The sequence below is a fragment of the Erigeron canadensis genome, chromosome 3, assembly GCF_010389155.1.
Source record: "Erigeron canadensis isolate Cc75 chromosome 3, C_canadensis_v1, whole genome shotgun sequence".
In the NCBI taxonomy this organism is placed as follows: Eukaryota; Viridiplantae; Streptophyta; class Magnoliopsida; order Asterales; family Asteraceae; genus Erigeron; species Erigeron canadensis.
The window spans coordinates 37,740,574-37,755,263 of NC_057763.1; the positions used below are offsets into that span (position 1 = coordinate 37,740,574).

At 33.3% G+C, this 14,690-nt stretch overlaps 3 protein-coding genes across 3 annotated transcripts; all 3 read left to right on the top strand.

The window, feature by feature from the left end:
- Positions 1–4,140: 4,140 nt before the first annotated feature.
- Positions 4,141–4,916, top strand: LOC122594294 (acanthoscurrin-1-like). The gene has a single exon (XM_043766771.1). It carries the CDS (start codon positions 4,215–4,217, stop codon positions 4,686–4,688), a length of 474 nt encoding a protein of 157 aa, XP_043622706.1. The 5' UTR covers positions 4,141–4,214; the 3' UTR covers positions 4,689–4,916.
- A 2,594-nt stretch (positions 4,917–7,510) lies between these two features.
- On the top strand, positions 7,511–7,951 carry LOC122592068. The gene has a single exon (XM_043764278.1). It carries the CDS (start codon positions 7,511–7,513, stop codon positions 7,949–7,951), a length of 441 nt encoding a protein of 146 aa, XP_043620213.1.
- A 17-nt stretch (positions 7,952–7,968) lies between these two features.
- LOC122592069 lies at positions 7,969–8,469 on the top strand. Its single transcript, XM_043764279.1, has one exon. It carries the CDS (start codon positions 7,969–7,971, stop codon positions 8,467–8,469), a length of 501 nt encoding a protein of 166 aa, XP_043620214.1.
- The last annotated feature ends 6,221 nt before the right edge of the window (positions 8,470–14,690 follow it).

Here is a 14,690-nt window from a genome sequence, read left to right on the forward strand (position 1 = left end):
TTAGTAATATTCGCAATATTACTAAACCAGAAAGGAATAAGTTTTCGTTAAAGATAACTTTGGTCATTTCAAAAGCAACAACAACAATGGTACTCAATCTCGGTGAGTGCCGGGGTTTGAGAGAGATGTGACGTAGACAGCCTTACCCCTACTCAGGGGTGGAGCTAGTAGGGGGACTGGGGAGTGCTTAGCCCCCACCAACCATTCATGTTTTCTATGCAAGACTAGCTTATAGCCAACTAATACAAATGTTTTTTTTGAAGCAAGTCATCCTCAATCTATAAATATGTGATTTTTAGCCATGACAGTTCAAGTACATTAAACCTTTACATTTGGTTCATAAAAGTAAACCATCGCAATAAAATTCTATTTTACTAACATTTTATTAAATGATTATGTCTTTCACATTATATTGTATACAACGATCGGAAAAAAATACGGTTGAGCCCCCCTCAACATGAAATTCTGGCTCCGCCTCTGCCCCTCCCTACCCAATGGTAGAGAGGCTGCTTCCTAAGGACCTCCGACCTAGGGTATTTCCCTTGAAAAAATAGTCCCAACGGCTAGTCAGAGCAAGGCCGAAAGAGAAGCAAGGCTCTCGATCTTAGATCTAGAGAGAAGCCGGAGAGTGTCTTAACTGCTCTCTAGAGAGAGAGAGGAATCGGTGAAAAGCACTTGTGCATAAATAATGGTATAATTAAATTGTTAAAATGAATGAATAATTTAAAACTTTGGATACTATACATACCATAAGAAAGGTTTGAAAGTTTAATGCATCCTCAAATGTCTCTAGTAGTCTAGTGCAAGTATAAATTATTATTCATAATAATGGGACAATTCGTTTCGTTTAACAATTAGTCATAAGTTTTCTAGATATCTTAATACGAAGATACAATGGAACCTACAAAAACAAAAGTCTCAAACATATCTTGTGAAATAGACTGTTCGAGATCTATCGGTATTTGGTGGATATAAATCAATGTCTCTCATTGATGAATTGAAGATTGAAGTTTTTTGGTAGGTCTACATCATGTGGTTAATGTAAAAGGCTTGATAATAGAAAATGATTCTCTTTAGCCAGCGGTCCCCTGACATTCAATAAGTTCTCCACCAACCAAATATTTACACTCCATGTCAGATTCATATATTTATACCAAAGTAAGTATCCGTGCGTTGCGGCAGTAAGATGGTAGGTAATAGGTCATAGCTTGTGATAGTCAAATGCCTTAACCGTACGGGCTCCACCCCCGGATTTAAAAATTCGTTGAAAGTATGTTGAATGATGTACATATCTAATGAAAGAACATGAAATTTTAAAAACACCCATATATTTTTTTAAAATTTATGGATTTACGGTTTTTGAGATAAAATATTTTGAATAAATTAGAAAAATTTATAGAGGAGAGAGAAAAATAAGTGGTTGAAATTTAAGGAGGGAGAAATAAAATGAGTAGTTAAGATTTATTGTAAAGTTATTATGAATAAGTGATAGAGATATTTTGGGGTTTTCACTTATGTAAAGTTGAAAAAATAGAGGAACAAATACTTTATAATGTAGGATAGAAGTAGAGATGTATGCGAATCATGATCCGTTCAAAATAAAATGGTGTGCGGAGATGATAATGTTAATTTTAGGCTGAAATTAATTAGTTAACTATTATTATTATTATAATTATTATATTTTTGCTTTGTAAACTGTAACTATTTGTAAGACATAATTATTTTATCGATATCAAGTGTACGTCACTATATATTTTGTAATAATAAAAATATTATTATAACTTTACACACTTTACTTTTTTTCCACATATATAATTGTGAATTGGTGATGTTTAATTAATTTTTTCACACTTTACAAATATACAAACTTTATATACGTACACGGTATACTTTTAATTATAATAAAGAAAAAAAATTAAAATTTTTTAAAGATGTGAACAAATTAAATGACATGACACTGTAGTGATAAAATTTACCAACTTATTGTCTACTTAATAGCATTGCATGTGGGGATGCCAGATAACATTTTCTTTCCTTGAAGATTCTGAGGGCGTAATTGCGGTCTGCATTTATTTGTTAGCAAGTTTGACCAACTTCACTTTCCTTTTAATCGCACACAAGGCTTTTTTTAGCCAATCAAATCACTTTTATATATACTTCCATATATATTAAGACAAATCTAGTTTTCTCTTGATTTGAAATTGCAACTACATGCAATGTTATACCTTGATGGATCTGATCAAGTAGAACGTTTTCAAAAGTGGATAAAGATCGAAAAAAAGAGCATATCACTCATTGTACATTAGAAGTATATATTATTTGTAAGTATCAGATATTCAAATTTGACTTCAAAAACCAGAAATGAACGAATTAGATGGAGGTTGTGTTTATATCCATCTAAAAGTGAGGATTGGCGGGAACATTTTAGGTGTTTTTTACACCGGCCAGTACAAATTAATACTAGCTTTGACAAATCCCTCTGTACGTATCTGATCAGCTGGATAGAGGCCAGGTTTGAACCTAAAATCATTATCCACCCAAACTCATCGATCACTCCAACAGGCCATGACCATGTGCAAGCTGGCAGTACTTAGCTCGTGCCCAATGGTAACTATATACGGAAGAGATATGATGAATGTGATGGGATTCTGAACACCAGCATGTGGAATTTTTAAATGGATCTATCGATCAGTAACAATGAAGTTAGATGGTCGATCATTCACACCACTCCATCGTGCTGCACAGTCAGCTTTAATTATTTACCTCTCACGTGTTGGACCTGAGATAGTCCGGCATGGACTACTGGCAATGCCGGCTTAAGGGTTTTTTTTTTGACCTTAAGCGAGATTAATTTTGAGGGCCCACTTTGTTCATTAGCATATAAATCAAACAATAAAAGGTAGCTCACGTATATTGTTGAACTGATAGTAATAAAAATATGTTAATGTTGATACAAAACCCATTAAGTGTATTATTGGAATGCAAAATATATATTGTTACCTAAGTTAAAAATCCAAACACTAAGCCTAGCTAGCTACTATACAACTATATATATTGAGGCCCTTGAATTTCAAGGGCCCAAACGATGGCTTAGTCCACATATTATGTTGAGGCGCTCCTAACTACTGGTCGGGGTATTCAGAAATACACCTTTTGGGTCCTTCCCGTTAATATCTAAGAACACATTTAATTTTAACTAGAAAATTGTAACATGAGAATCTAAAATTCGATTTTGATTTAGACTCTTTATTTTTGACTTTTTATCGTCTAAAGACAACAACAATAATAACAACGAGACACAATCCCTGCTCGGGGTAATGACACCCGGCCAAGGCAAAAGTTAGAAGATGAAGGCATGGCCATGATTGATAGTCCACCACGAAAGTTAAAAAACGAATGTATGATAGTCCGATCCATTGAATAAAAAGAAGGTCAAGAAAAGTCAAAAAGCCAACTAAAATCATAATGTGAAGTCACGAAATTGCAATGCTTACTTTAAAATCACAATACTGTTTACGAAATCGAAATGATATATTGAAATGGATCGCAATACTATTTCGGAATCACAAGTCAAAATAGCAATATATCCATTTCAAAACAGCATATCGATTTTTCAAAATTGTATGAAATTTTGGTTTTCGCTTGGCGATTTTGTTTCACATAATGGTCATCTTGATTTTTGTCACTAAAGTGATTATGGAATGTACAACGTTGGAGACTACGATGATGTTTTTTTTTAATGAACAGAAGAGACAAGTTTAATGGGAGTTGATTAATTACGAGGAGGAGATATGACTAACTGCCAATTAATCGAAGTCTTTAGTTAATTAAATTAAACTAATTAACGTAGTTTACCCGTAATAAACAGGCCATAAAAATCCAATAGCATGGGAACAAAAAGTTTAAGGATTATAAGATAATTAGAGTTATAAATTATTTAAATTAGGTTACTAGCTTTGATTGTGACCAGTCGTAATTTTTAGTAGGTTATTTATGAAATATTGATATAAATTTTCACCCTGCAAGGTGACCAGAAATTTTCTGCCAAAATTAAAATTCCATTTACTATCCCCAACTGTTACATACTCACAAGTTTACTAATTTTCCCTTTAAATAGACTCTCTTCATTTTTCATATTCTTGCATCAACTTCTACCTAGTCTTTTAATTTAGGTAAAATCGAACAAAAACAAAATAATAAAGATAAAAAAAAAAATGGCAAGATTGTGTTTTATGTTCTTAGCGACTCTAGCAGTAGTGGTTTATACAACTACTGCTAGAGACGTTCCAAAACAAAACAAAGATAGTAGTACTGTTGGTCTTACAGACCAAAAGAACGTTTATACTTTTGGTGGAACCGGAGGGTTCAATGGTATTGGAAACAATGGTCTACCCATGGGAGGAATGGGAACCGGAGTTGGTGTAGGTGGTGATTTTGGCGGAGCAAATGGAGTCGGAGGTGTAGGTATGGGGTATCAATATGGTGGACCGGGTGGGCCGGCTGGTGGTGTAGGAACTTTTGGAGGTCTTGGAAATGGTTTTGGTGGATTACCAACTCTTGGTGGTGGAGGACTTGGTGGTGGTGGTCCTGGTGTTGGTGGTGTGTTTCCTATCGGTGGTGGCAGCGGTATGGGTGGCTTTCCTATAGGTGGTGGTGGTGGTGCCGGTGGTGTACTTCCTCATCCTTGAAGCTAGGTTGTTACCGTGGTCACTAGGTAGTCGCTTAATTTTCTATTTGAGTTTGTTTACTATTGAAGTACTAAATTAATAGGTCGATTTGTGTAAGGTGGTGTGTGTGTTTGTGTTAGTAGCTACATCATATATTTTCTGTTCTATGAATATTATGTTATGTTCGCGTCATATCATGTTTGTATTGCTAGAGTATTTAAGATTATAAATATTTCCATTTCCGATTTACATCTTTGTATCGACGAATTAGAAGATATATATGGCAATCGTTTCTAAAAACAACGATTATTAGTGAATATTGGTACTACTGTCACTGCAGCAAGCAAAGGATTTCTGGTCCGCAAGTTGTTTGCATATATCATGGAAACTCCACACCATTTTAGTCGAAAATTTTTTTGAAACAGTGATCTAAGGAGGGTGTTTTGTCAAACAAGTTTTCGAATTTTTTTTTTTATAGAAACGAGTAAACCGGCTTTTGAAATACCGGGTTCAAAAAAGTTGGGTCGAAACCGGCTTTTCAAAAACCGGCTTCAAAAAAGAAACTTTGAAACCGGCTTTTCAAAAGCCGGGTTCAAATTTTGCAGGTGATGTGACAAGGGAGTTGACCGCTACAGTAGTCCATTGCACGTATTTCGAAACCGGTTTTTTAAATACCGGTTTCGAATCCACTATATATATAATTCAAAGTTGATTTTGAAAACACGTGATTCTCTAAAATCTGGTTATGTCATATGTGTACCAAAAGAATGAAGATGGATTATATAGGATATTAGGATGCATAAATTTGACTAATACTCTAGTCAGTGGTTCTCCAACATAAAATTTTAAGGTGTATAAAAAATCAACTGAAACAACTCGATTGACCTTCAATCCTTGTGTTCTTAAAAGGCTAAATCAAACGACCTGTTTTCATCTGCATTCAAATAAGAATACCAACATCAAGCCGAAATGGGTTATATTGTCAAGCCCAATGATTTCAACAGATTTTTTGCACATAGGGGAAAACCAACCATGACTAAGCCAATGTATCCATTAGGCCTTACCCAACCCATACCATTTTCTCACTTCTTTCTCATGGCCACATCAGTGCCACATCATCTCTTTCTCATTTTATCATCTAGAAAATATTATTGCCAACTATATACTTCTTTCTCACATTTTTCTCAAATAATTTATTATTATATAAAACATAAGAAAAAAATAAAGTTCAGTGTTTCCTTCTTTTAATTGGTTGAAAATGATTATAACCCCACCTCCATCTTAACTCTTCTCTTTCTCATGTTTTCTCATGAGAAAATTGCTAGCCATTTTCTTGAGAAAATCATGGAGGAAATTACACTACCAACCTTATTCTCAGAAAACAAGTGAGAAAATTTTGAGAAAAAGGTGCGTTGGGTAAGGCCTTAGTAACATACTGACATACCCTTCACATGTCTCCAAAACCATTCTATCACAAATACCACTTCCTTTATAACCCAATTTACTTTAAAAAGCATATTGATGCATTCCAATTATAATTATGCCCTGCTTCAACGTTTTTAATAGACAAGCAAATTTCCATACCCAGACCACTGTAAGTAACGACTCCCCAAGTTATCATCAATTTATAACCTATATCAATTGATAAGTAATTTGTTACAAATGCAAGTGAACCCGAATAATATATATATATATATAGTGGATTCGAAACCGGTATTTGAAAAACCGGTTTCGAAATACGTGCAATGGACTACTGTAGCGGTCAACTCCCTTGTCACATCACCTGCAAAACTCTGAACCCGGCTTTTGAAAAGCCGGTTTCAAAGTCTTCTTTTTGAAGTCGGTTTTTGAAAAGCCGGTTTCGACCCAACTTTTTTGAACCCGGTATTTCAAAAGCCGGTTTACCCGTTTCTATAAAAAAAAATTTTTCGAAAACTTGTTTGACAAAACACCCTCCCCAAATCACTGTTTCAAATTTTTTTTCCATTTTAGTCATTATCACGAACGTAAAATACTTCTACTTTAAAGTAAACAGCAGAAAATCATCGTGGCTCCACAAGTGTAGCATATGTATAGATGCAGTAGATATATGGTATTATTAATAATAAACGTTTTTTTTTTTTTTTCCCCCTCAAGGGTCCGCCTCGTGTTGTGATAGAAATATATCATGATTCCAAAGGTATTATCTTCACGTTACACCAACATATATAGTCTAGTTAACAGACCGAGGATGGAAATAAAGGAGATCAATAAAATTGTTGTACACAAATTTTGGTGCAAATAAATTAAATGGGCCGGCCATTACTATGAGACAGACCAAGCCCTTTATTAGGGGGAGGGAGCCGAAGGATAGTTGGTGGCGAGATGGCGGCGAGCTTCAGCTGCAACGGACGCGAGATGGCAGCGAGCTGGGTGGGGCGAGCTCTGAACTCGCTGCGAGTTGGAGAAGACAGGGGGAGGACCAATGGTGTAAATCTGGACGCTCCAAGGACTAAAAGTGACAAGTCTGGAAAAGTTTTTTATTTTTTGAATATCTATATATATATATGGCCGAATGTATAATACCAAAAACACAACCAAACTCCATATTTACCCTATATTTCTCAATTCAAACACAAATATTAACATATTTTTATCATATGAATCCATTATCTTCATCATCATCGTCGTCCAAAAAGATTTCTTCGGCTTCGGAATTTTCAATTCCTTTGTCGTTTCCGAATTTATCCACGGGTAGTAGCCGACCTTTTTTGCAAAGTGTTCTTGACGCGGTTGAAGACAACACGACAAGCTCAACGGAAACCCGCGCCTACATCAAGCGGTTTCGGGAACGAGCTCACGAAATGCTTATGCGTGACTACTTTGTTGAAAACCCAAAGTTTGGCCCGGTTTGGTTTCGTGAAAGATTTCGAATGAGTCAAAGGTTGTTTTTAAAGATTGTTACTGATATTGAGCAACGTTTCGTTTACTTTCAAGAGCGTGTAGATCGGTTGGGCAGAAAGATTTTAGCTGCCATACAAAAATGCACATCCGCGGTGGAACAACTTAGAACGGGCAACCCTCCGGATAACTTTGATGACTACATGTGCATGGCAGCGAGAACTTCTCGCGAAAGCCTTGATCATTTTTGCAGCGCGGTCATTGAGTTATATCGTGACGAGTACTTACGTAGGCCAACTAGTCATGATGTTTCCCGGTTGTACGAAGCACATGAACGGAGAAACAAGATTTGGGGAATGCTAGGAAGATTCCTCCAGGGTCGCTCAACGATATCAATGTCTTGAATCAATCGAGTTTGTATATGAGGGAGCGAAATTCAACGACTCCTGACTCGTCTTTTACCATAAACGACAGGCGTTACAAACGAGGATATTATCTTACCAATGAAATCTATCCTAGGTGGGCGACTCATGTCAAGGCAATGCCATATCCGACTGAAACATATGACAAGAAGTTCAAGAAAGTTCAAGAATCGGCAAGAAATGATGTAGAGCGAGCGTTTGGTGTTTTGAAAGGAAAATGTGGGATTTTGAGTCGGCCAATGCGAGCGATGACGGTCGACAAGATTACTAACATCGTGCATGCGTGTATTATATTGCACAACATGATTATAAAGGATGATGGAAAGGTAATATCATCGGTTCGTATTGTGGATAGGGGAGTTCTAGTGGTTTATAACCACGATGCAGTGGATGAGATAGAAGATGAAGAAGTTCATCATCGTCTTCGATATGATTTTACAGAGCACGTTGGGAGGCTAAATTTATCCCATCTCGACGACTCAACCAATACTGATTACTGATTTATTTATGTAGTTTTTTTTATTCGTAATAAAATGTATGTGTTTTTATTTTATTTTATGTTTTGTATTTTTAAATTTTTAATCGCTAAATGAAATGTATGTGTTTTCTTTATATATTTAGTTAGTTATATTTAAAAGGGTTAATTATGTAAAGTTTATAAATGTTAAGGATAAATTATTAAAATGTGAAGAAAAAGTTAGAATTGATGTTTGCCACTAAAAAAAAGTTGAAAAAGGTTAAAGGATTAAAATGAGATAGAGTAATTTAATTGAATAGTTGAATGGAGATGGAAAGATTGAACCTTTTGCTCTCTCCCCTTAAAATGGTTCTATCCGTCCTTATTCCACAGTCTCTAATAAATGAACCAGATATAATGATTTTAATTGGTTGCTATTTTTATGGATTTTATAAAATAATCAATCAACAATTTACCAAGACAATTTTTCTAGACTCGTAAGTTAAACAATGTTTCAAACGGTTAAAGTAGCACACTGTCAGCCACTAGTGTAACTCCATATCGCATGTAATTGAAGTTTTAATTTTTCAATTTGATTTACATCATATACGAGTATTTTTTTTTCATTAAAAAATAATAATCCAGCATTGCGCATTTTTTAGGTACTGTTTTAATTTTAGACATAAACAAACTCTGAAGCTAACATTTTTTCATATATTTTCAAACGAGAATAAACGACATTGGGGACATAAATGAGATATATGGTATAGTATACATATATGTGGCGCACATATCTAAGCACGGGGTGTTTGGTATGATGAAATGAAAATGGGAGAAAGAGAATGTGAAAGACTTTCCTTTTTTGTTTGCAATGAAAAAAGAGAATGAGAAAGGTGAATCAATTTCATTCTCCCTATTTTCAATAAATTGTAGAGAATAAGTGAGAATGAATTTTTTTTTTAAAGATGTTATATGTAATAAATGTACTATTATTTAAAAAATTATTTTTTTATATATTCATTCTCTGTTGGTACCAAACAACAGAATCCATTCTTTTTTCAAATACTCATTCTCTTTCTCACTATTTCCATTCTCTATTACATTTTCATTCTTTATGATTCTCTCCTACCAAACACCCCTGGATTAGATTTTTGGATTAGATTAGTTTAGATGTGTTGCTCATAGTTGTTTTTCTCAAAAGATACTTTAAAATTTTAGAAATATATTGGTTTCAAGACATGGCCACAAATTCCATTTTCTGAGTCCAATATATTGTAGGGCCTTAAGGCCTAGTATATTGAGAAAGAACTAATACTGAACTAACAGCCCAATAGAAATAAAGGCCCGTACGTAATAAGAGAATGGTCATATGGCCAAAATATCCGGTTCCAAAAAAACCAGTTCCGATAAAGCGGAATATGGAACCGAAAAAAACCAGTTCTTCAAGAACCGATCAGTTTTGGACCAGTTCCACTTTTGGATCCAAACCAGTACTACTTTTGGATAAAAAATTCAGTTCCTTCTCGGTTCCAAACGGTCCGAACCGAAAAAAACATGGTCAAACGTTGACCAAAAATCGGTTCCGAACCAGTTCCGATTCCTGAAGAACCGGTTTCAGTCAACGTTGACTGGAATTGCTTCCATCGGTTCCAATCCAATGCCCACGTCTACTCGTATCCTAGTAGGGTAGAAAAAGAAAAAGTGATTGAATAAAATTAAGGAATGCAATTGCAAGGAAAAAAACGACTCATGAGGTAAGATCAATTTAATTTCTACCCTTGAAGTACCCTTTCCATGCGAATAAATCATAAATGATGTAAATATATCAATGAATGGGGATATTCAATCAATGTTAGTTTTCTTGATGACACTTCCATGTAAAGTATACTTTATGGATTTATCTTTCGATTTTATGGAACAATACAAAATTAATATTTAGCTTGGCCACAACTAGAATTTGTGTTACTATCTTTTTATTATTAACATAACCCTTTAACAAAAAAATCTTTCAATGAAACATAAAGGGGAAAAAAAAAGTTGGCATCATCACCTGATGCTTGATTGCATCCTTCTCCTAATTTTTATCCCTTTTTATTTTTACCATTATTTTAAGGAAAGTATGAAATAAGTCAATTTGTCTCTTACTAGCTTGATCATATTATCATGTTAAGTTTGATGGGGCCGGACATAAAATTAGTTGATATTTCATACGAGTAATTCAGAATCCAGATCAGCCCAAGAGAAAAAGTAGCACATGCATTAAAAGTATGTAATATTTATTTCAATTAAAAAAAATTAGACATACTATATATATATATATATATATATATGTATGTAGTTAAAAGGTGTAAAATGACATGAACGAAACTTCATAAACATATAAAAGAAATGTTATCTCACACAACACACGCCCACTAAATTTGGTATAAGGGTGTGATAAGATAAAATATGTTTATCTTTAATTGTAATATTTGTTATTTGTTATATGGTGGGATGCCCTTATGTGAGACTTATAGTTTCGGTAGGTAAACTACTAAACTTAGAGACTGAAGTTCACCTTGAGCGAAACTAAATTGTACCAAATTAAAGTATAACTTGATCAACGTTATTGTTTTTCTTCACCAGTAATCTTTGTTGGGCTTTGAGAAGCCATGAGAGTATGAGATCGACCCATAAGACCATGCATAAATCCATCGTCCTCTTCTATAAAACCTGAAAGCGCCTAATAAATTCGAGTCGCATTCGAAGTGAAACACAAATATGATCTCGTAACTAATGCAACATCGATAATATTTTACATGTGGATTGAATATATAGTTTAGGTTAAATCGAGTTTGACAAAAAAATTTGTACGGATGGGAGATTTTTTAGAGTTTGTGGTGTTTATAGGAATTTGTTTGAAAGGATTTGTAAAACAAGGAAGTCCGGTTGTACAAATCACACTAAGTCCGGTGTTATCAACATGTGAGTCAACACCGGACTTTCTTGTTTTACAAATCCTTTCAAACAAATTCCTATAAACACCACAAACTCTAGAAAATCTCCCATCCATACAAAATCTTCCGTTTGACAAGGTTATATATAGAGTTTCAACTTTAAACTGACAAAAACCAACTGGGTTATTTAGATCAAACAGTTGGAATTCTTGTTTTTGAAGACAGACATCAGTGGTTCAATACTCATGCTTAATAGACTAGAGGTGCTTTTTTGCATTTGGTAAAACTTGAACGTGGCCTCCCTACTTTTGGTAAAGAAAAGGCGGTTTACATCTCAACCTCGGCACACACAATCAAAAACGGTATTCATACCCAAAACTCATAGAAAGACAACTTTAATTTGACGTTATTTTTCAAACTTTAAATTGCCAAACCGATCAGGCCAAATCGTTGGGTGATTTGATCGTTTTGGTTGCATATACTCTATGTAATATGTAATCATCAAAATCAGTTTGACCTAAAATTAAGTTCAGGTTAAACAAGTCAACGAGACTGTGAATGGTCTTAGCTAGCTACAAGAACTTAATTTTGAACAAGACAAGTTTAATTGCAATAACTTGATTGATACCGAAAATAATTTAGTGACTAATTAGATTTTAGACCCGTGTCCAACACTATACATTTAAGTTATAAAGGCTTATAACTTTGAAGATATACGGTTCTAAGCGTTATATTTTGCAAGTTGTAATACAATAATCATAGGTTCGTCACTGTCATTATTAGCCGAGACATATTGATGTAATTGTTTATCGTAGTCATTCCACAAGGCACATGTTATAATAATTTCTCTATTATAGAATATTTTGAAACCAGTTGTACTCATAATGTTATCTACTACTCCTCTATAATGATTATTCACCCCCTATTTTAAGAAAAGGTTAGAAAATAGTTAGATGAGAAATTACTAGATTGCCCTTAATAAACAACCCTTAAGAAAAGAGTTATTAGATATTACCAAAACTACCCTTAATGAATTAATTTACACTTTAAATCCTTAATTATCTTCTAAAATATCACTATCACCATTGTATCAACTTACACGGTTAGACCACTCGACACCAAATATCGATGTCATCGATCACCAGCCGTCACCGACACCACTAAACCACTGTCGCCGTCACCGCCGCCGCATTGCGCGGGTATAATGCTAGTATTATTATGAAAGATAATTAAGAATTACTGTAAAATATAAACATACTTGTGATCATGTACTTGACATTCAATTATATGTTAATCATGATGCGGGCTCATAACACTCTTGATAACAATTAAATAACAATTAGAATTATTTTTAAAATTCTTTGATAATAATTAGGACTTTTGATTTGAGAGACAACTGTAACTTTAAACATTAATATGCAAAGCTAATATATAAAAAAGAAAAGAAAATTATGTACCTTTTTTATTGAGAGAAAATGGATCTTAAATAGAGTTCATATTGATTTGGATTTAGTAATCAAATAACACTCTGTTGTAAATCGTGTTTTGTTATGTGATCATCTCATGTTCTGTGATTTTTATTGTGTTTAGGATAATGATGATGTATACCGTCTCTGTTATTATGTTTGAAAAATGTATCTAGAGTTCAAATTGTGTTTATACTAAATATTAAACTAAATATTAATAATTACGAGTATAATTTATAAAAATCTAATCTAATATTTGTTAATAAGTCATTAGGTTTTGAAATAATATTTTGTATATAATATTTCATATGTTGAAATTTATTTAATTAATTAAATAATTATAAATTTTAAAAAGTTCTCTCAAGTTCATGGCTAAAGTTAAAAAAAAAATTAAGTATTCATGGCTAAAAAATGTAAATTATTGATGAAAAACAAAAAAGTGTAAATTAATGAGATTTTTTTTACAAATTAATATAAATACTGATATAATAATATATTTGGATAATGATTATTATGATTTTTAATTTGTTGTTCATCTAAATATGAGATAAGCGAGAATCATTTTAATAAAATTGAGCAATTTGATTGGTTAATAACTTAATTGTCTTATAATATATATTATAATTAAGATAAGATTAAGATTTAATAATATAGGAAAATATGTAATTTGATAACTTGTCTCAAAACCGGACCTTCTTTACAATCTTCTTTTTATTCCGAGAAGCGATATACTACATGCAAGATAATGATGTGCATTCGTGTGTGTCCTAGCTGTGTGCTAAGCCAAAAATAAGATGTGCCAATTTCTCTCCCGTAAAAAACAAGTCATTTGTATTCTGATTCACATCACCTTTTTGGCGAGACTTAGAGGCAGAAGACCAGAAGTTCACCTACAAGTATTCTTTCCGCACCACACACGTACATATCATTGATTCACACGGCTAATAATACCCTTTTTATTTAGTAACCACTGCTAATTAGTAATACCCACAAAATCTCAATGTTTTTTGAAGAGTTTAAAATAGAGAAAACTTCTTTTTTTTTTTTAACTTAAAATACAATAATAATGATCACAATCTATTTTTTTTTTAGGCCACTAGGTGAATTGTGATAATTGAGCTTCTATTTAGTTGAGCAACAATGATTATCACATAATTACTCTTAAATCTGATAACTATTATACACATTGTAAAGGTTTAAGAAAGTGCCTACAAGATAAAAGAAAAGGGTGATAAAGTCCTTTGGATGATCAAGAGATGAATAATATAATAGATGGTTTGTCTCTTTGTGACTTTGTTCCGTAAAAGTAGATTGCATTGTCCTTTGGAAATTTGGTCAATGGAGATATCGTTTTAAAATCAGATAGATTTTCGTGGGTGTTAAAAAAAACTAAAATATATTTTTGTTGAATATAATAGAGTGATGATAAACAAAATCAAAAGAAGTTGAATGATTATGACATACCACTGCAACTGAAAGTCGCTTTCTCGCTTCTTTTTTTTCTTTTTTTCTTTCTGTTACGTCTACCCGTCAATTTCTAGTGTAAATATATTGAATTTAAAAGGGATTATGACACGAAAGTGTAAGAAACTATCCCATTTTGTTTATTTTATGTAGTGTATTATACATTTGTCTATATCATGTAAGAAACTTATTATTTTGGTCAAAAGCATGTATACCACCGGTTTCAACCGGTTTCTGATCCGGGCGAGTCAATCCAGTCGCAACAACCACCTGATTTCAACGAGTTTCAAAAGCAAGCTTCATTGATGACGACGTGTACACTATTATGGAAAGAATTATCAGATCATTTTATATCACTTGCGGAAACCTTGATGAAGATATCAGATATTATCAAATCC

Excerpts from the sequence above, each read along its gene's own strand:
- LOC122592069 (XM_043764279.1), top strand. The coding sequence starts at position 7,969 with ATGAGGGAGCGAAATTCAACGACTCCTGACTCGTCTTTTACCATAAAC.
- LOC122592068 (XM_043764278.1), top strand. The coding sequence starts at position 7,511 with ATGCTTATGCGTGACTACTTTGTTGAAAACCCAAAGTTTGGCCCGGTT.
- LOC122594294 (XM_043766771.1), top strand. The coding sequence starts at position 4,215 with ATGGCAAGATTGTGTTTTATGTTCTTAGCGACTCTAGCAGTAGTGGTT.